Raw genomic sequence first — 22207 nt, 5'->3', positions numbered from 1 at the left:
CGTGTAGTCAGATCCACTTCCGCCTTCTTCACGTGACCTTTAAAGTCACCTGATTGGCGGTTGAGCCGCCGGCAGCGAGTGGTGGCAACATCTTACGGATGCCAGTGAACCGTTTCCGCATTTTAAAAGCAAAATGGGTCCATTCGCTCTAAGAAGTTGTCACGCAAGACTTTTCGCTCCTCCATTTATGTGTCCTTTTCCCTTCTAGACACGACGTGGGCTTTGCTCTTTACTTGCCGGGGTCCAATGGAGTCAACTTTCGCGGTGACCATGGGACAGAGGCTTCACTTCTTCGCCTTGCTGTTGACCCTCTGCTCCCCGGCGGCCTCCGGCTCTCGACAGCCGCATATCGTGTTCATTCTGGCGGACGATTTGGGCTGGTACGACGTCGGCTACCACGGCGCGGAGATCGAGACGCCCAACTTGGACAAGCTGTCAGCAGCAGGGGTCCGCCTGGACAACTACTACGTCCAGCCGCTGTGCACCCCTTCGAGGAACCAGCTCATGACCGGACGGTACCAGGTGAGATTGTGACCCACTTCGATATATGCAACTGCAATTCAAAACATTGTATATACAAGGTTAAGGTATACATGTGCTATATTTTCAATTGAAATGTATAACTATAATTTGAATCAGATTTTTGTTATATTTTTGGGGTGATGTGTTAAACTTGATGTCTAGTTTTTCTAAATGCTGTTTTGTGCTCTGCATTTTCAGAAGAAAAAAAGAATATTGAATATGTCTCTTAGTATTACTTGATTGCAAATGTTTAATAGTTTTAATTGTATGCTGGGAAGGTTATATTTATTAACATTTTTTTTACTTAATATAATTTGGATTGTTACTAAGTAATTTCACATTCATAATTTGGATTTGTATTAAGTCATTTCACATTTATACGCAAGTTCAATTTATCTCGCGATACGCCGTATCCCATCCAATATGCTCTTGCCAAGAATTGCGATAATAAAAGATGGCCTTAAGAATATTAGAGGTCAAGGACTAAACCTGTCAATTATAAGAATAATGCTTGCTAAAAGATATTAAAATCTGTCAGGTGTCGGATGGAAAATTACGTCAGCGGTTCCCCTCAGAGTTCCTCGTTCCGTTCACCAACGCGTCTCTCTTGTCTTTGACATTGGCAGATCCACACGGGCATGCAGCACCAGATCATCTGGCCTTGCCAGCCCTACTGCGTCCCTCTGGATGAGGTCCTGCTGCCTCAGCTGCTTTCCCAGGTGGGCTACGCCACGCACATGGTGGGCAAGTGGCACCTGGGCATGTACAAGAAGGACTGCCTGCCCACGCGCCGTGGCTTTGACTCCTACTTTGGTTTGTATGATCCAGCTCCTCGAGGGCTTTATTCGTAAAACATGGCGCTCTTTAACCCAGACAACTCCTATGCATCGAAGGCTACCTGACGGGAAGTGAGGACTACTACACCCACATGCGCTGTAGCCACATCGCCGCGCTCAACCTGAGCCGCTGCTCGTTGGACCTCCGCGAGGACGAAGCGCCCGCCCCGGAATACAAAGGCCGTTACTCCACCGAGCTTTTCGGTCAGCGAGCCGTCCAGATCATTGCCAAACATGACCCAAAAAAGGTGACTCGGCTTGCCGCTCTAGTTTATTTTTCCAGCCAGCATTTCAGAATCTTTTTTTAATTACCGCATTTTCCACACCATAAGGCACACCCTCAATAGATAACCTGTTTTAAAATGGTTTCCACATTCTAAGGCGCAGTAATCGTAGTCAAAGTAGTGCGTTATGTTATGCATCCACTAGATGGAAGTCAGCTAAAGGGAATGTCTTACCATGATTAACCAATTTTGATCCATATATAAGGCGCACTGTCCTCTTTTGAGAAAATTTTGGTCTTTATAGTACAGACAATACGGTATTTTTTTTAGGACTATGCGACAATATTATTCAGCTCTGAATTGACATCCAATTTTATTGTTAGTTTTGCGCGCATTTTGTGAAGGGCAATTTAAAAAATAAAAAATAAATACATAAGATGACAGTGTACCGCTACAAGAAATACAATTGAATAAAATAATGAGAATCATGATGATTGTATATGTGCTTGTGTTTCAGCCTCTTTTCCTGTATGTGGCGCTGCAAGCCGTTCACGCGCCCCTGCAGGTGCCCGACCGCTACGTGGCGCCCTACGCGTTCATCCGAGACCCCCAGCGTCGGACGTACGCCGGCATGGTGGCGGCCATGGACGAGGCGGTGGGCAACATCAGCCTGGCCTTGCGGGAAGCTGGACTTTGGGAAAATGCTGTCCTGGTGTTTTCCACAGGTACTGCAACATTTTTTTTCTTTTCAGGTAAACAGGTTTTTTTTTATAGTTGTACTATTATAGCCAATTGGTGTCTGACAAAAAAAGCATATGTGATGTTTTTTACAGATAACGGTGGCCAGACGCTCTCCGGTGGCAGCAACTGGCCCTTGCGAGGCAGGAAGTGGTCGCTGTGGGAGGGCGGAGTCCGTGGCGTGGGATTCGTGACCGGGCCGCTCATCAAGCGGCCGCGCAGGACCAGCCGGGAGCTGGTGCACGTCTCCGATTGGCTGCCCACCTTGGTGGGCTTGGCCGGGGGCCGCCTCAACGCCACCAAGCCTTTGGACGGATTCGACGTGTGGAACACCATCAGGTGGGGGATGCCGAATCGTTGGCCCACGGGTCAGGAACCTTTTTGACACAAAAGTCTCTTGACAACGTTGTTATATTCCAGTCAAGGATTTGCCTCGCCCAGGCTGGAACTGCTGCACAACATTGATCCAATGTACGACGACGTCGCCCCGTGTAAGTCCTTTTACGTCCAATCACACGTGACGCCTATTTCAAACGAAGCCGCCACCGTGAATCCGACAATCGTTTTAATCCGCAGTAGTTTCAACCACTAAAAACAAATTGCCTTTTTTAAAAGTAAAGTCTTTTCATTTGCAAAAAAAAGGCAATCAGCAAATATTCTTTAATTTTGGTAGTTTGATTTTTTTTTTTTTTTTAATATCGCAAATGAAATAAAAAATCAAAAGAAATTCAATTCATTTAATTTAATGGGATTTTTTTTAAATTAAATAGTCTACTACTATTTAATCTATTAAAGAATACCTAGATAAAATGCATATAGGTTTTAGATATACATATTCTAGAAAAAGATGGCAAATAATTGACCTTATGCCAACCACCATTAATAAAATAGAATTCTATTTTTTATATTTTTTTATTACCACTGTAAAAAATCAGCTTGGCAGCTCCACATCATAGAATGGCACTTGTGTGTAGTATTATAAATGATGAAAAATATAAAACAATGATCTTTTCTTCTTCTTTTTTACCAGAATTTGAACCATTGCTTAACAAGTGAATGTGAACGGTTTTGAAATTGCACCCCGTGATTTTTCCGAAAGCGCTTCAGAGTGATTTAGAGTGATTGCTTAACTGACTAAAACTTAACCAAATGTTCTTCTCTAAGCCTTTTTGTCTCATTGACGTCAATCGAAGTTCAATCCATTAAAATGCGAGTGGCGTCTCTCCCCCAAGGAATGCCGATAAGACGGAAACTACGTTCTTGAAGGCGTCATCAGTCAACGTCGTTTACATGTCAACTTCTTGACATCCGATCCCCCACGCGTTTCTGTGTGCGTGTTGTGCGTTTGCCTGCGCCTTTATTCTTCAAGCTCTTCCAGGAAACGACTTTGGTGACCACTCGGCTCGATTATCCTGGCTTAATTCGATCATTCCCGTCTAAAAATGCTTACTGTTTTGCTTACAGGTTCCGAATGGAAGCATCGGAACGGCACCGGCAAAGCAGTCTTCCGCTCCGGTTTTAACGTCTCCATCCACGCCGCCATTCGGTCGTCAAACTGGAAGCTGCTCACTGGATATCCAGGTGTGCAATTGCGTGTGTGGTCGAATGGTCGCCGGTCTTTTGGTCGCCCGGACCGCGACAACGGGCGCCCAAAAGACCGGCGACCAAAAGACCGACGACCAAAAGACCGGCGACAAAACAAGGTAAAACAACATGGTCTACGCATCAATAACAGCCAACAATGGCCATGAGCAGTTTCACTGAGTCGACGTGTGAGTGTAGAAGAGTTTGTATGTACATGCGTTGTCCCTTTAAGAAGCGACGTCAGTCAGGGTCTTAACAAGTTCTCCAACAAAAAACAAGAAAAGTCCGGGAAATTTGGAGCTTTTCTTTAGCCTAATAATTAATAGGGCATTAAGTATGACTAAATAGTCATTAGCAGTTTGTATTTAGGGAATTTGAGCAACGATTTAAGAAGTAAATATTACTTACCTTCCGGGCGACCAAAAGACTAGCGACCAATCGACCGTGTACCGTGCAATTGACCCATCAAACTATCACACAAAAACACCAAAGCTGAACCTTTTCAAGCATACAGTCTTCCCTCAATTATGGCGAATTCACTTTTTTGCGACTTTTTTTCTACTATTAATTATTACATTTGTTTTTTACATTTCATAAAAATGTAAAAATCCACGCGGAAGCCACTCTTGCTACTAGGACTCAACACTGAAGTAAAAAAGGTAGTTATAATTGGGGTAAACCTACTTAGCATTTTTTTTTCTGCTGGTCTGGTCTAGTCTACATTACCTGTGACATTCGAGGGATTACTGTAAACAGTTTTTTAAAATTATTTATTATTATTATTTTTAATTTAACCCTTGCACCACATTCATTTAACTCACTGGCTGCCATTGATGGAGCCAGATGTCCAATCCTGGGAGGGGAAAATGTACAAACCTTGTCGAGATTGGAAGTCTAGCGTTGTTTCTTGGCGTGTCGTGAGTTCATTATTACAAAAGAAAAAAAAATTGAATATTTGTTAGTGAGGCCTGTTCCTGCATTGCGGCATAGGTTGCGCCACTTGGTTCCCGCGACCCGATCGCAACGGCTCGTCTCCCCACTGGCACGAGCCGCTGAAGTCCATCATGCTGTTCGACGTGGAAAAGGACCCCGAGGAGAGGAACGAGGTTTCGGCCAGTCACCCCGCCGTGGTGGACCGTCTTCTGGCCCGGCTGCACCACCACCAGCAGAGCGCCCTGCCGGTTTTCTTCCCCGACGATGATCCGCGCTGTGACCCGGGGCCCGCCGGGGCCTGGGGGCCTTGGGCCTAGATGCCTTGGAAAAAGGTTGGAGATTCATAGAGCTTATCATTTTTTTTTAACTCATTCGTTGCCATTGACAATGGTTGGTCTTTGAGTTGTCACTAAAGAAGATATTTAATCCAATCATGTCATTTGTAATCATTATCCAAAACATCGTTAGATCGTATCGTCATGAGAATGTTTGATTTATAGCCCGAATTAATGTTGTTGTTTTTCTTCTTATTTAGAGTGGCAGCTGGGTGTTGAACACGTGGCTCTCGAGCCGCGTGCAGCATTTAACTCCTTGGGTGCCATTGACTTTTGAGTTTTGAAATGCCAGCATTTTCGCACAATGGCAAGCATTCCCCAGATTCAACTTTGTGCTCAAGGGCTTTTTTTGTGATTGGCGGCTGAGGAATTTGCCACGCTGTTCCCCTCAGAAGAATCATTCGTAAAGAGGAATCTAAGCGGGAGAAGCTAATTTTCTCTGGAGGTATATGTTTTTTGAACTTTGACTCCCCTGGCATTTGAACTCTCCGAGGAAGACCCCCGCTTTGCTTTATCACCTTCCCCCTTTCCATGGTGACCTTTGACCCGCAGTGTCAACGTGAGGAGTCCGACAAAAATGTCTCTAGAAACCCTAGGGAAAAGAAATTTGACCCTTTAGAAATTGACATTAAAGAAGGCTTCTTTTGGACTAGATATTTGTGTTTTTTCTTAAACATATTGCAGACATTTTGTTATATACATTTTTTTTTTCAATTTAAAGTTAATACTATGAAAAGGAGGCTTTAACAAGTGTGTATTTCTGTTTCTATTATTATTAATTGTGGTTGTTTTTTTAAGATTGCCGTAATTTATAGATGAAATAATAATGATCATAGCTAATAGTTACGTTTTTTATGTTTTTATTTTTTATCTATTTAATGACCAAAATCGTCTTTTTCCCTATAAAGGGTTAAGGTCTTAAGCGTCATTCTTTTTAATTACAAAAAAAGGTTAAAAGGTTTTACGTGTAAACTTTGTATATAGAGAAAACCTACACCGTTTTGCTAATTTTTATTAGCTATATAACTTTCCTCAACGTTTTCTACAGCCTGATTGGCTATTTGGGCAACAGCTCGCTTCCAATTGGTCCTTACTGCTTTCCAGCTCTCGTTCATTGGCTGTCGGGTGAGCTAGGCCCGTCCACCCAACCAGCAACGTTTTGAGGAGGCTAGCGGTGGCCATTCATTCTTCTGCGGTCCGCTGGAGGAGGACGTGGAACCAAAACCACCCGAAGGCAGCTAACTCGTAGGAAAGTGAACTCTTGCCCGAATGTCGTCTTTCGCATAAAGGAAGGAAACATCTTCCAGCCATTTTGAAGAAATTCACACTCGTCCAACCTCGTGGAAAGGCGTTTAAAAGCTCTCCTCAGCATCTTTCCTGCTAACGTAAGTACAATCTCCTTCAAACAAATGTCTTTTTTTTTACACTTTCTTAGTTTACCACTCTTAGTTTTCCGATTTCCAACTTGAAGCCGATTTAACACTTTTTCCTCCTTAATGTTCCTCATGTGGCGTCCTTCCAGCATGTGATTGCGTCACTGCTTTTAACAAACTTTTTCGAGATTGAACTAAAACAAAAAATCTACGCTATGTTAACGTGACTAAAGTTTTCTTTTGGTGAACCAAAGGTAAGTCATTTTGCTCAATTTTTACCGTGAAATGTGTCGAATCTGCCACTGCGTGCTAAAAGATGTACAATTACCTCCACAAAAGTACGGAAAGTTAAAATGTAGCACCCAAACATTTGTCTATTTTAGTAAAGTCATACGTTGTTTAAAAAAAAATCGTATTAAATGATATTCTGAATCTCACTTTCTATTTTATAATTGAAATAGCACTTTCCCCATAAATGGAGTGTAAGATCAATAAAGGATGACTCAATCAGTCCAAGCTATTGTATGATTTGAGGAATTTTCAAATGTTTACACTAATAATAAATTTCTGGCTTTTACTGTAAACAAAAAGAGCCCCGGCTCAATGAAATACAAACAAACATGAAGACTTGTTTAAATAATAGATGAGTCATAAGGGTCACAACAGAAAAAAAATATTTGGACTGAATGATCACTGCCCATCCTTCCAGTTCAAATAGATTGGATGTTCATTATCAATATCTTATAATAAATATTCTTTCTTGTCCTATAATACTCTGGTGTCTGCCCATCTCATAAAAGTGCAAATCAAATCTGGGTGTGTAACGCTACTTGTAGTCAAATAGCATATATATATATTGATAGGGAGAAGTTGACAAATGGACGTAACCGAAACTTTTGCACCTGTCGTGTCTTTTTTTTTTTTTTGTAGAGTAATCCGTGGGTGTAAAAATGTGGTTGTGCATGGCGTCCCTCAGGGTTGCGTTTTAAGGCCCCTTACAAAAGCGTAAAAACATCCCGCATTTCATTCATCCCGTCCCCGTGGACCACGGCCCTTCTTCTTGGAAGGCCACATTAAAGCTCGGCGCCGTCATTCTTGGCAGACGCGCATTGCAGATGCTACGGAAAGGCGCGTTACGACACTTTGAAAGCTTGGAAAAAAAGCCGATAGTCGTGCCGTCACGCCTGCAGTAGGACAGAAATTAGATAGGGCGGATTGGAAAAGGAGAAACTCCCGCACGTGCGACATATGCAAAGGCTTTGATACTTCTAAGAAGTTCTGGCTTTGGTCTCCACGCATAAATCTGGAAATCCCACTCGGATAATTTTTGAGGATATTCCGCAACAGAAATAAGCACGTATACATATAGCGTTCCTTTTTGGCCCCAAAATGGAGGGATATCTTTATTGTCGGAATTCTTCATTTTATAGACTTAAAAGTATAGAGATGGTAGATGGTATTTTTTTAAAGAAACTTATAATGACAAGAAATGGTGCCTATTACGTTAAAAAGTAGCATTTTTATTTTTATATGACTGAAAAAGAAGTTGTTAAAATGGTCTAGAACTTGGAAAGTCTTTTGAGAACAGTCTACAAATAATAATAATATTTAATGAGTTGAAAGATAAAATCTGCCTTTTATTTTAAATGTCACTTTTGTTTGTTTGTACTATTACAACAACGTTCTGGTAAGTCTAAACCATTGTTCTTATAAGATGACAATTCCCATAATTTACTTTCTCTTGACTGTGACCTAAATACTAGATGATAGAAAACAGCTGTTTTCCTCCCATTCTTGTTACTTTTGGCCCATTTGCGTCGTCCGGCTGCCTTTTTCCACACGTCGAGATGTTCAACAAACTTCCAAATGCTCCCCCCCCCAAAAAAAATAAGGTCACGTCCATGTGAATTGTGACAAAGTGCAGCTGGCATTATTCAACATTTCCACGTGGCTTCCTGTACTAATGTTGATAAACTGGCACCAAGCCCTCGTTGCTCCCGTTGAGTTCACCCCAGAAAATAACCCTCGTCGTAACTAAACCGCAGCAAATTTCGCCAAATTAAAAAAAAAAAAAATCCTATATACGCCTCTCGAGAAGATTCGAAGCCATATAAAGAGAAATTTACACAAAGGTAGCAGCTAGCTAGTAATAACGCCTCACAAGAATACTAGCCATATAAAGAGATATTTACACAAAGATGGAAGCTAGCTCGTAATAAGCCATTCTTTTTTTTTTCTTTCCTAACATTACACGCAGGCATCGGGCAGCCTTCGGCGTTCCCACGTGGCTTCCTGTCCCACTTGCGCTGCCAAACAGCTGATTTCGAGTCGACAAACTGGCGTGAAACTTGATTGCCGTGGCCGTCATGCAATCTTGATTCGATTAGGCGGCTCCTCTTGCCGGGGAGGGGCGGATGGGGGGTGGCCACGAAGCCCCAGCAGCCCCCGGAGCTTGCTTTTCAAGGGTGGGGTCCTGGGCCAAAACAAAGCACTCCCCCCTCAAGGAAAGAAAGGAAAAGAAAGCCGCCACTGACTCGTGGGGGAAGGGCCAAGTGCTTTTTTAGCGGGGGCTGGGATTCACCGAATTGGGGGGGCAGGGGGGTTCGCCATGCGGGCGGTTGCAGTCGACGTCATTGGGTAAAAAAGTGGAAATAGTCGCTATCAAAGCGCCAGCTGGCACCTGACGTTTGATGTTTGCGTGGCGCCCAGTCGCGGGAAAGCCTCGTAGCCGCACGCGCCACGAACACGTAAAACCAAACGGAATTCTGACGGCTGGAATGAATTTATTTTGTCACCACACTCGCAGCGCAAAGAACATTTGCTATAAAAGAAGTCGAAACGCCATTAATTGATGAGTCTAGAATAAATACAATGAATATATTGGCCTGGAGACAGCTGGGATTGGCTCCAGCACCCCCCAGCTATGAGGATAAAGCAGTTGAGAAAATGAGATGAGATATAAATGTAGAAAAAAAGCCTTAAGAATGCAAGTCTTCTCAGATGTTCGGCGTCTGCTAGAAAGCTAGAAATGATCAACAATTCTGGTTTTGACGTCACGAGCATTTTTACACCCACAGATTACTTTACAAAAAAAAAAATAAGACGCGATAGGTGCGAAAATCTCAGGTACGTCCATTTGTCAACTTCCTTCTATCAATATATATGCTCCCTGACTACAATTCTGGTTGTGACATCACAACCAGAATGTATGAAAAAAAAATTGGGCATTGTTTTGGCTAGACTAAGTATGAAATTGTAATCCTATTTCTAATTTCTTATAACTTCACAATTTGATCCATGTAACATTAAAGTTTGGACTTTGAAATGATGACATTTGACTCAAATTAGCATGACAAAGCAGTCCACATTTCACTTACCCGGGGGAGCAAATTATCTTCGGAAAATTTGACGTTTTTTTTGCAAATGATACATTTTCTTGATCGATGACCATTGCTTTTCCGTAAAACAATCTCTTGGCGTTTGCACTTTTTAAGAAAGGGAAAGTCTGCTCAATTTATCAGCTTCTAAAAGTGTCTGCTCGACCCATATAGATCTGAAAACACCATCCGAGAGGCGAAAAACGGGAGATAAAAACAAAAAGCCAGGGGGAGGCTTTTAGTTTCACAATTAACTGCAGCGTTCCAGGGTCAGACATCTGTGATCCATCTCCCTGGTGCAGCCGTCTGGGGCTCACTCTTCCAAAAAAATACCCCCCACCAGCCTGCTTCCTTCTACTCTCCTCAAAACTCAGTCATTCTGATAGCCGACACTTTTAATATCACATTTTTCTTAAAGGGTTTACAGAAAAAATACGAAAAATGTCTTCTCTTTGCAGACCGATTCCAAGCAACCTGGTTGGAGACCCCTACCATAAAATACTTTCACTTCATTCTTAGGTCTTGAACATTTGGAATGCTATTTAATACTCACTTTATGTTGGTATAAATCAGGACTTTAAGGTCAACATGATACCCAATCTTTTGATACGATATTTGCCGATATTCTAAAATCTCCATTTGCTTGTTTTAATGCAATATTATAATTGGAAAGAAATTCTGAAGGCAAAAAGGTCAATTCTGTAGCTCCAAAGTGTTTTTAAAAGACTCAAAAATGAACCTTAAACTTTTTTTCAACCTTTTTTAAAATTTCCAAACAAAGCATGAAACGAAGCCCCTTCAAAGTTCAACTAGTGCATCGTGTTAGTCATCATTCTTTGACTATGATCTATTCCCCCCGTTCCCCTTTTTTTTCTGGAAAACAATTCTCCACCATCCTTCCCGAATCGGTAGCCATCTGTTGTGCGTCCGACTTAATCATGATGTCATGTTTGCGCGTGGTCTGCGTTGACTTCCACACGCACGCCCACTGGAGGAAATTGGCTGGCGTTCGGACAATCCGAGCATTAGCGGCCCGCTGTGTAATCAGCGCGAACCCCCCGGGGAGCCGGAGTCATCTTTTCGAGATGAGCTTTTTTACCTCTGCAGCTGCGCTAAATGTTTTCTTTTTTTCTTCTTCCAAGGGTTCATTATGTGGATTATCATGGGGTGGTGCCGTGTGAGGTCACTTCAGAAAAACAAGACAATGTCACTGAGTTTGTAGAAAAAAGGCGTCTAGACCAGTTCTTAAACCGGTTCTTCCTACTGGTCGTTTGATTTCAAGTGTTGAGATCAAGTTCACTATAGAAAAGTAGTGTAACCATAAACAAGTGTATTTTGCAATACCCTCAATGTAAATATTACTTATAACTTATACAAATCTGCCCTTTTTGGTTCAAATTAATCCATTTTGAGTTCAATCCTCCAAAGCAAAAGCGGCCCCAAGAGGTTTTACCCAATTTTTTACCACAGCCACTCCACATGTGGGTGATGATGAATTACGGAAGCGTTGACTTTTTGCCATTGGTGGAGCCACTCGGGGATTTGAATCACTGTGGTAAAAGAGCAAACTTTTAATCACAAGCTCCCAAAGTTAACATCTTGACCGAGTGTCTTCTTCAAAGTGCATCACTGGAGACAGTTAAGTTAAGTTTAACCTTCCACATTTCCCTCTTAACTTGAAAAAAAAACCATTCTGAATAGTCTTTTGTGGCTGCTATGAGCTTTGCTTCAGAGCCCCAGCACCCCCCCCCGGCCCGAATAATGGACTCCCCCAGCTGTGGAAGTGCTTAGCGTCCAGCCATTGCCTTTTAGCCAAAAGCTATTTGCCAGCTAAGAATTTGTAAAGGCTGCCACTACCCATGTCCATAATCCCACCAAAATTAATTTGGAGCGAGACGCCGTCTTCTCTAGACTTCCACCAAAAAGGAATCCTTTTTTTAATCATTTGTGGACAGAGCAAAGGGATGGATTTCGTGTACATTTCCTGAAAGATTCCCGTAAAATTCCACGCTCACATCGGATGTATTTTGTAAATGGGAACTACTGCATGCATTCAAAAGGACTAGAAATGAGCAGGATTTTTATCAGGGAAAAAAATCTATTTTCCATTAGCATCCAAAAAAACTGCAATGGCATTAAAGTTGGTTAATTAATTTAAAAACAAGGAACATTCTTGCCTCGTGCTATGCAACATTTTTATGCAGAATATAAAACGTTTGCATGATAAAGAACTCAAAGTCCGGGTAGCAGTGTGGCATCGTTTTTTTTATTATAGCATATAAATTATTTTCTAAGTTGGTAAACACTTTGTTTGACCCCTGCTAGCTACTCTAGCGTATCCTCTCTCCGGTGAACTGCGGGTGAACCCACGTCTGGATCGTGTAAATGGAGGGCCGAGCCATTAGTTAATTACCTGGAGCCTGATGTATGTGAGTCATTACTTTTGAGAAGACAAAGAAATGCTCCATCCATCCAGTCAACGACCTACTTTCGCAGGCACCATTAGCTCATGGAAAATCCTCCTGTCTCCAATATGTGAAAAATCCGAGCCCTTTACGTCACGTAGCGGCTTATAATTGATCAAACTTCATGACCTGTACTACTAACCTGAAATAAAGCGGCCATTTGTGATTCGTTCCACTCAAACCAGACATTGGGAAAGAAATGAGATTTTCAGATGTGCTTTTATTGCGCTTCAGCAAAGATATTTGAAAACCAACGAGAAAGGGAAAGTGACTTTAGTCCTTTTAACATTGAAAGTAGTTTAAAAAAAGAACATTCGGAAAACTATTTATTTAAATGCAGTCTGAATACAATGTCTGTTTACAATGACTGTTTACAATGCTCCAAACCCCAAGTGAAACTTTCTGAGTGGGAGTTTATTCATAAATTGTTTAGTAAATACCGACTGCCCCGCACAAATATTTTTGATAAATGCACACATTGCCAGAAGAAGGCGCCATACATCGTTTTGACGTTGGTTTCGGTGGAGTTTTCCACTAAATGATGAACATTTTGAATAGAATGCTTTAATGGTGCACAGTTTTGAAATCATTTCCTTCTCGTTTTTATCAACAGGTTAATCGTCATCATCCCTCGAGCGTTCCATCCGTCCTGAGGTTCCACGTGAAAGGTTGGTGTCCTCAAATGTGTTGCCAATGTTTTCCATATCGAGTATAAAAAGAACATTTCCCTATAGTTATGCTAATTTAAGATTTTAAGGGCTCCTTAATATACTTAGCCCATTTTATCAGGTTCAAAATGTGGGCTTGAATTTCTGAACTAAAACTAAAATAATGAGATGCGGTTGTGGGCAAATCCACCGTTGAGGGCATGGAAATGTCATTTTTTATATTTTGTATAGCGGAGGAAGCGTTCCGACTGAAAACAAGCGAGTCTTCCTGCTTTTCTGCCTTTGATATTTTTGCGCTTCCCACCATTGTTCCCGTCTTTCTCTCCCCCCATTCAAGACACCGTCGTCCATCTTGAAATCATCCCGACCCGACCGCACGCCGACAAATCCCATTGCCGTTTGACACGATACAGTAACGTTATATATTTTGGGAACGGAGGCCAAGCTTAATGTTCCGCTGAGTCTGGAAATCGCCACGGCGGTATTTATCTGGACGGAGAAGGAAGTCGGGGGTGTCGGAGGGAGGCCCGGTGGGGGTGGGGGGCTCTGTTTTTCCAGTACGGGGGAAAACAATGGTACGGACGATGGAGAACAGGGACCACCTGTGAAGGTCATTTTGCCAGTGGAAAACCCCCTTACCATAATAAACAAGGTGATCATTTGTCACGTCGTTGCCCAGAATAGTGGAGCTTGTTGTCACTGGCCTGTTTCCTGTTATCTCCATCTTGTTTTTCACATTCTGCCACGGTCAGCTTCAACGTTATAATTCGCTTTTATTTCATTTGGTCACAGGATAGAATTACTGAGAGCTAAGCATTTTTCCCCCCCAAAATATTCTTGCTTTGTTTTTCAATTTGACGTAGGCTCACAAATTTGTCGGGGGACTTATTTCACTATCATTGGCGGTAAATGAGTTCATAGTAAATATTGTCTTTGAGTCGCAATAATTTGTTTGCAGTAGCCAGGGAGAATTCACTTGGATCTTTTAGTGGGTTGTCTCGGTCTTGTCCTGCATCTCATAATCGTTTATTTTGGCAGTGTTAGGGAGAATTGACTTTGATCTTTTAGTGGGTCATCTCGGTCTTGTCCTGCATCTCATAATCGTTTATTTTGGTTGTTAGCTCTCTGTGTTAGCCTCTATTGCTAAAATGCTAAAAACACGTTTCCCCATCATCCTCCTCTTCTCCTGAGCGTTGGTCTGGAACCAGCGTTCATCTCGCAACAATGCCCCCGTTCTCTCTGGTGGTTGGGTGGTGTAATTGCAGTTTAAAGTAATCACATTTTTATCAAATGTTTTTAATATTATCGCTGACAAATTATTTCACGATAATCGTCGTTATCGTTTTATCGCCCAGCTCTAATCTTATATTACTTTGGCGCTTTCTCCTTTTCGCCATTCCCTTTGCTTTTGTCTCCCCTGGAGTACGACGGGGTCAAGTCGAACCCACCCCCTTCATATTTGGCCCCCCGAAGCCGTTTGGATAAAGCCACTTTTGTGGGAATCTCGGCAGGTCGGAGCTTCGGGGGAAGTGGGGATTAATCGGCGCTCATCCCCCGGCACAAAAGACGCTGGGAACAATGTCCGACAAAATACTTTCCAGAGCAACTCCGCGGAGGTACCCGTTTCCTGCGCCCCACCCTCGTCCTCCCGCCGCACGGAGCCCCGGGATTATATTCCGTCCGGGCCCAGGCGGGGCTGGAAACGCTTAAACATAATGGATGCAGTGTCGGGCTCGGGGCGCTAACAGTGGGAAAGGGAGAGCGGCGAGGGGTCCCCCCCGGGATGCCGGCAGAGGAAATAGGTGTGAAGAATGGAGCCCCCCATTTAGCACCATTGTGCGCTTTCAGTATGCGTGAAATTCATCTGGATGTTACCAAGGGTCCACGCACGAGAGGGTCGGTGGCTGCACAGTGGGACTACCCAAAAAATACAAACCTTATTTGGATTGTAATATTACGCTCATTGTTTTCAAGATCGACCAAAATAATTCTTTCTTGCAAAGCTCTCATTTTGATTGGTTATCAAGATAATCGTGGACAGCAAAATTAGAATTGGTAGTTAATTTTTTAATAAAAAAAATCAGAAATAAAGACTAGTATTAAAAATATTCTGAGATTATCATTTGTTTATTTAACAGACTGAACAAAATGATATTTACATTTGCTTCCATTTTATTTAATTTAATGTATTTTTTAAGTCACTTTATATAATGGTAATATTATATTGGTATAGTCGTGTGGCCCTCCAAAATATTAAATCATAATTTTATAAGTCGTCATTTTTTCTAGATTTAATACCGATTTAAAAAAAATACAGGTAAAATAAAAGAAATCTACATTTTTAATTTCTAAAAAAAGAATACAATATTTTGCCTCAGTGCTTTTATTTTGCTGTTGCCTGGCAACCTGTGGCCCGCAGTAAGCTTTTATGTGGGCGTTGTGTTTAGATTTTTTTCTTTCTCCCTCCACTGGAAAACTCTCGACGGGTTGTTCTCCGTGCCAAATGTTCTATTCTCCAGCTGCATCTTCCATCTTTTTTTCCATTGCTTTGCTCCTCGGCGGCCATCTTTTTCCACGAGTCGACCTGACGTAACGCACGCCCAAACAAGGCCACTCAAAGGTGCGCCCAGGCCAAACCAATCGACGCGAAGGTAAAGTTTTAAACAAAAGTGATGTATAACTCACATTTGGTTCATATTCAAAAAATTCCAGCATTAAAAGCTATTAAGATGTGGAAAAAAGAGACTTGATTTAATTTAATAGTTGTCTTCTCTGGTAAATTCATTTATAAATTCCCTTCAACATAGTGATTTTCCCCTATGGTAAATGAAAGGGCTAGTTTGGAAACTGTTTTTATTAAGATAACTGACTACTGCGTTTTCAGATTTTGGCTTGAAGAACCCTTGAGTGGATCCTTGCGAGGTCATAAGTGTTTAAAAGAAAACAAAACCAACAAAAAGAAATTTGAGTCCAAATTTTCATTGGCTGCTGCCAGACTTTTCCATTGTTGAATCTAAACTTAGCCAAAAATGGAGGTCTCGGAGACAAACAGGTGCTTACTAGTCATGTCCTCTTCAGAGGCCTCCCGCCTCCGGCTATCCACAACGAGACCCCCTCGCCCCCCCTCCTATCCCAAACGGCCCGGCCCCCCTTTTCTACATGTGGAACTCATTTGTGCTTCCTGCATTGGTGAACACAAAGGTCAGTCTGACACCAAACGGGGAATCTGCCAGAGCTCCTAAACAACGTTTTATTCAAACAAAGCTCATTCTGTCCTATTTTACAATCCAAAACAAGTCTGTCCAGTTTTTTTTTTTTATTAAACGATATATCGATGCTCGGTGTGAGCGCATCAATCCACGTTTGACCACGTATTACGCCATTTGTCAAAGAGAAGCGGAGGATGATGAGGTCACATGACGGGATGTTACTCTTGGCCCGGCGGAGACGAGTGACGAAACCCTCGGCCAGACAATAGACGCGAGTTCCTGGCTCGCCGTGTTGTTTTAACCCAGATTCGCCGCTCGAGGGGCCACTCAAAAGGAAGGAAGGGTCCCGAGAGGCGTTGTTGTCCTTTTTTTTTTGCTAGGAATTTGGAGATGTGGAGCGCACGTGGTGCGGCGAGCTGATGTCATAAGGCTTCTCCATCAAAATCAAAACATGGCCGCAGATGTGCTGAAGCGTCAAGAAATATTGGCCCCGTCGACCCGTGGAAAAGCTGACTCCGCTGTCCCGCTCTTATTACGCCGCCGATAATTCCTCGGCTGGCGACAAAGCCGGGAAGGAGTCCAAATCGCCACGCGACCGCTTAAGCCCACTGTTGGGATTTGGGGCGGTCTTCCCTCGACTTGTTTTTTTGGGGCCAGATCTTATGAGGAACATCAAATAGAATGATGAAAACCAGCGTACTTGTTCCCTGCTCCCTTTGTTTTGTTTTTAAATGAACAAAATTGGAATCAGACCCGTATTTTGACCGTGAACTCGTCACCCAATTCTTTTGCGATTAGACTCCTAAATCACATAATTTATACTTGTATTGTTCTCATTGTTTCGCTGCGCAAAAACAGATGTTTGCAACTATTTCATTTGATTTGTTGTCAAAATAGAGGACCACACAAAACAGATTATTTAGCAAATATTTAGGGACATAAATAAACTTCATATTAAAATAAGTATTTTCAAAATCTGGTCCAAATAGCTAAAGTTAATGTAAACACAAAACAAATGATCTAAAAAGACTTTCAAAGAAGTATATAAAGCTAAAACTGAAAACCAAGTGTGGGATTTAGCAGGTCAAACACGTCATGGGCTGTAAAAGGAAACACTGGCGTTGCTGTCTTGTTTCGCGTGCAAAGAAAAGATAAGAGGGAAAAAAAACTCACCCTGAGGCTCTCCATTAAGCAGCTGACCCGGGGTCAGCCGGCGCCTGATAGCGTAACGGCCGTCGGGGTGTCACGTGACCGTCGGGGAGGGCACAACAGCTTCATTGTGGACACCCGAAACAAATACAAAGTTGCGAGGCGACAAAACCGAAGACTCGTCCCTCAAACCGACGGCAGTAAAATTGCAGGCCTCTCGCGGGAAGCCAGCTCATTTCAGGGAAAATGTCACAGAACAAACACACCACCGTGCCAATAAATGGGCGCAGCTGTGTGGCCTGGGCGATAGGTTGTGGCGGGGTGCTTAACCTTTGAACTGTGATCAAGGCGCCGCTTTCCATTGGTCTGGAAGCCAGCCAAAATGAGACTGAAAGCAATCCGCCAGAAGCCCATGAAAAAAACAACTTGGGAATGTTTTTGATGACCACTTTTATTGAAATATGGAATTCAAGACATTAAGAATGACTTTTTCAGGTGCTCATTGGCTTTAAAATGACAGCTGACTGTATTTTGTGCACAAATCCGTCCATCCAAAAACGGACAGAAAATGATAATACGTAATGAAATGTGATCAATTCTGGTTGTGACATCACAACCAGAATTGAAAAAAAGCCCAAACCACCGAATGGTAAAAACCAATCCGATTCGAGTGTAAAATGACATAAATTTTTATGATCTTTTATTATTATCAGCAGCCGCTAGCGGGAAAGCAATTGTAAAACAATGACAAAATAGGTCAGTTAGCGTGCTATAAAAAGCGATTCACCTCTCTCTGTTTTTTTTTCCACCTGGCAGGTGTGTCCCTTGTGGGCGGGGCAAGCGCTGGGCAAGACCATGTAGAGACGCAAACCGGAGAGAAAAAGTAGGGCAGGACCAAGCTCGGCGAATCGGACGGAGCGGCGCGTTCCAGACAGTCCACTCGCCATTTGGACAACCTGGCCAGCGACTAAGCCCCGGCGAGCAAGGAACGAATGAGCGAGGGCGGGCCGGCGGTGCCACACGTCGAGGGACTCTAGCGGAGCGCGGGACCATGTGCCACGTGATCGTGACTTGCCGCTCCATGCTGTGGACGCTGCTGAGCATCGTGGCGGCCTTCGGCGAACTCGTGGCCTTCATGAGCAGCGACTGGCTGGTGGGCTTCCCCCGCGCCCCCGAGCACCACCGCCACGGCGAGGCCTACCGCCCCACGCTGGGCATCTACGGCCGCTGCGTCAAGCTGCCGCACCTCCAGCGCGGCGTCCTGTGCGGGCCCTACGCCGTGCACTTTGGGGAGATCGCCAGCGGCTTCTGGCAGGCCACCTGCATCTTCCTGGCCGCCGGAATCCTGCTGCTGTGCGCCGTGGCCTTCGTCTCCGTCTTCACCGTCTGCTTCCAGAGCGTCATGAAGAAGAGCATCTTCAACGTCTGCGGCCTGCTGCAAGGCATCGCCGGTGAGCGGGCGCTGAACCAGTGAACGGTGGGCGGGCGGGGGACCACAACTTTGAATTGAGTATTTTAAAAGGCCACGTTTTGGCCAACGGAAGCAAGCGTCGGCGCAACAACATGTGGAAAAACTTGGTGACCTACTTTCTCGCACGCCACACAAAGTGAAACAAACACACACAGATTGGCACTTCTTTTATTTTTTCCACACACAGCCACGTTGTTTTTGGGAAGACCGATCACGATTCGGTGCCATCTATCGTCGTCTGCAAGTAAGCACACCCTTGCGTGGCTTTTCTTCGGGTACTCCCATTTCCTACTCTAAATTACCCCTGTGACCATGATTGGTTGTCCGTCTCCGTGTGTTCCCACGATAAGACTTGCAACTGTTTCAGGGTGTGTCCCCCGCCTGCTACCCATTGAAGACTATATATATGTCTATTTGTATATACACATAGGTTTGTGTATGTGAATGCAACAAAATGCGTCCAAGTATACAAGAAAATATATATATACACGCACGTATTCATACATGCATACATGCATGTATACATACATATATAAAAAGACTTAGTACCAAGATGTCAAGAAAAGGGCTGGAATATGGGTTTCCACACTTGCTCTTCTAACACTATTCCAAGGACTAGACCAGGCTTCACCGTCTCTACTGTCTCAAAATTATTGGCCTCTGAAACAGGGTCAAACATTTTAAAATGCCCTCAATGAAAAATGTGCAAGAAACAGATCAAAGTTTGTTTTTCTTTTACTTTATAGGTGCTGCTCAAAATGTCAGATCTCATGTCCTACTTGGCCTTATGGCATACTACCCTGAAAACTTCCAAAGTTAAGCAGGCTCGTGCCTGGTTAGTACTTGGATGGGAGCCTGCTGGGAAATACCAGTTGCTGTAAGTTCTTATGTTACCAAGGGGAATTAGCCCAAGTGCTACAGTGCTCGCTTAGCGTGTGAGGAGCAGTAGCTTTGACGAGTCATTTAGTAGAGTCATCGGCGTCACATATTTGAAAATCTATACTCATTGTGCAAATATGGCTTCTCACCAAACATTTTGTACTGAAATGTGGCATAGGCTTGCGTTGCATGCACTATGGGATAGGGTCAGGGTTCAAATGCCAAACTATCGCGGGCCAGGCGGCCCAGTGGTTAGAGTGCCAGTCTTTGACAACTGGAATCCTGAGTTCAAAGTCCACTCCCTGCACCTCTTTTGTCTGTTGCATCATGTCAAATGACGATGTCATATTTTTTTTTTTAGCTAAAACTATTGGGGGCTCCGCCGGCTCAGTGGTGAGAGCATCAGTCTGCGACACGCAAGGTCCTGGGTTCGCATCCCGGTTGTGTCTCGAGTTTTCCCGACAATCGGTATCATGATGATGACGTCCTCCCCCCGCCGAAAGCGGGGGGAGGACCAACATGATGACGTCCTCCCCCCGCCGAAGGCGGGGGGAGGACCAACATGATGACGTCCTCCCCCCGCCGAAGGCGGGGGGAGGACCGTCATCATCATCTTGGACTGTCATGATACCGATTGTTGAGAAAACTCCTGACACAACCGGGATGTGAACCCAGGACCTTGCATGTCACAGGCTGATGCTCTTACCACTGAGCCAACTGAGCACACAATAGTTTTAGCTAAAAAAAAAAAAATATGACATCGTCATTTGACGTCAAATGACGATGTCATATTTTTTTTTTTTTTTTCGGCGGGGGGAGGACGTCATCATGTTGGTCCTCCCCCCGCCTTCGGCGGGGGGAGGACGTCATCATGATGGTCCTCCCCCCGCCTTCGGCGGGTGGAGGACGTCATCATCATGATACCGATTGTCGGGAAAACTCGAGACACGACCGGGATGCGAACCCAGGACCTTGCGTGTCGCAGACTGATGCTCTCACCACTGAGCCGGCGGAGCCCCCAATAGTTTTAGCTAAAAAAAAAAAATATGACATCGTCATTTGACATGATGCAACAGACAAAAGAGGTGCAGGGAGTGGACTTTGAACTCAGGATTCCAGTTGTCAAAGACTGGCACTCTAACCACTGGGCCGCCTGGCCCGCGATAGTTTGGCATTTGAACCCTGACCCTATCCCATAGTGCATGCAACGCAAGCCTATGCCACATTTCAGTACAAAATGTTTGGTGAGAAGCCATATTTGCACAATGAGTATAGATTTTCAAATATGTGACGCCGATGACTCTACTAAATGACTCGTCAAAGCTACTGCTCCTCACACGCTAAGCGAGCACTGTAGCACTTGGGCTAATTCCCCTTGGTAACATAAGAACTTACAGCAACTGGTATTTCCCAGCAGGCTCCCATCCAAGTACTAACCAGGCACGAGCCTGCTTAACTTTGGAAGTTTTCAGGGTAGTATGCCATAAGGCCAAGTAGGACATGAGATCTGACATTTTGAGCAGCACCTATAAAGTAAAAGAAAAACAAACTTTGATCTGTTTCTTGCACATTTTTCATTGAGGGCATTTTAAAATGTTTGACCCTGTTTCAGAGGCCAATAATTTTGAGACAGCAGAGACGGTGAAGCCTGGTCTAGTCCTTGGAATAGTGTTAGAAGAGCATGTGTGAAAACCCCCATTCCAGCCCTTTTCTTGACATTTTTGGTGCCAAGTCCTAATTTATTTTGAAGTTGGTGTCTTCTTAGCAAAATTTGTGAAGACAGCACGCTGCACTGTCTTCGGTGACTAAGTCCAAACATCTAACACGCAAAATGCCTTTTGTTTTGAAGTCAATGGCATTTCTTAACTTAAAAAGATTGAAATGCCAAACGTTACTCACGAAAACTTGAAACATTTCAACACAAGGTGTGAAAATTTGTGGTCATTCCAACGAAAATTGCGAAAATGATTGGCCTACGAGACAGCGTCAAACACGTATACGCGTGTATATACATGTACCTGTTTTAGATTAAAGCAAGTATTTGATCCCCACCCATTCTATCCTAGGTTTATTCCTGATTTTGGGCCTGACGCTGTATCCGGCCGGCTGGGGCTCAGACAAAGCCCGCCTATACTGCGGCGCGGAGGCGGCGCCGTACCGGGCCGGCCTGTGTTCCATGGGCTGGGCCTTCTACACGGCGGCCGGCGGCACGGCGCTCACCTTCCTGTGCGCCGTCTTCTCGGCGCAAGCCGAGATCGCCACGTCCAGCGACAAGGTGCAGGAGGAGATCGAGGAGGGCAAGAGCCTCATCTGCCTCCTCTGAACCCCGACCCCGTACTGTAAATACCTGTAAATAGCTTTTGCGTCGCCGCGTCTTTCACTTCAGGGGCTTACGCCACTCCCAACCAATAAAAACGCTGCAACCAGCAACCAACAGCTACTGG

At 43.9% G+C, this 22207-nt stretch overlaps 2 protein-coding genes across 2 annotated transcripts; both read left to right on the top strand.

Moving 5' to 3' along the window:
* The first annotated feature begins 29 nt into the window (after positions 1 to 29).
* On the top strand, positions 30 to 5826 carry arsb (arylsulfatase B). Its single transcript, XM_077622527.1, has 9 exons — positions 30 to 522; positions 1149 to 1335; positions 1416 to 1606; positions 2100 to 2307; positions 2416 to 2659; positions 2741 to 2811; positions 3785 to 3901; positions 4895 to 5169; positions 5373 to 5826. The coding sequence occupies exons 1-8, from the start codon at positions 247 to 249 to the stop codon at positions 5152 to 5154; spliced, it is 1554 nt and encodes a 517-aa protein (XP_077478653.1). The 5' UTR covers positions 30 to 246; the 3' UTR covers positions 5155 to 5169; positions 5373 to 5826.
* A 481-nt stretch (positions 5827 to 6307) lies between these two features.
* lhfpl2a (LHFPL tetraspan subfamily member 2a) lies at positions 6308 to 22199 on the top strand. Its single transcript, XM_077623165.1, has 4 exons — positions 6308 to 6557; positions 13001 to 13055; positions 18230 to 18864; positions 21830 to 22199. Exons 3-4 carry the CDS (start codon positions 18465 to 18467, stop codon positions 22084 to 22086), a joined length of 657 nt encoding a protein of 218 aa, XP_077479291.1. The 5' UTR covers positions 6308 to 6557; positions 13001 to 13055; positions 18230 to 18464; the 3' UTR covers positions 22087 to 22199.
* The last annotated feature ends 8 nt before the right edge of the window (positions 22200 to 22207 follow it).

The sequence above is a fragment of the Stigmatopora argus genome, chromosome 16, assembly GCF_051989625.1.
Source record: "Stigmatopora argus isolate UIUO_Sarg chromosome 16, RoL_Sarg_1.0, whole genome shotgun sequence".
Classification (NCBI taxonomy): Eukaryota; Metazoa; Chordata; class Actinopteri; order Syngnathiformes; family Syngnathidae; genus Stigmatopora; species Stigmatopora argus.
This window is presented reverse-complemented; position numbering and strand designations above follow the sequence as displayed.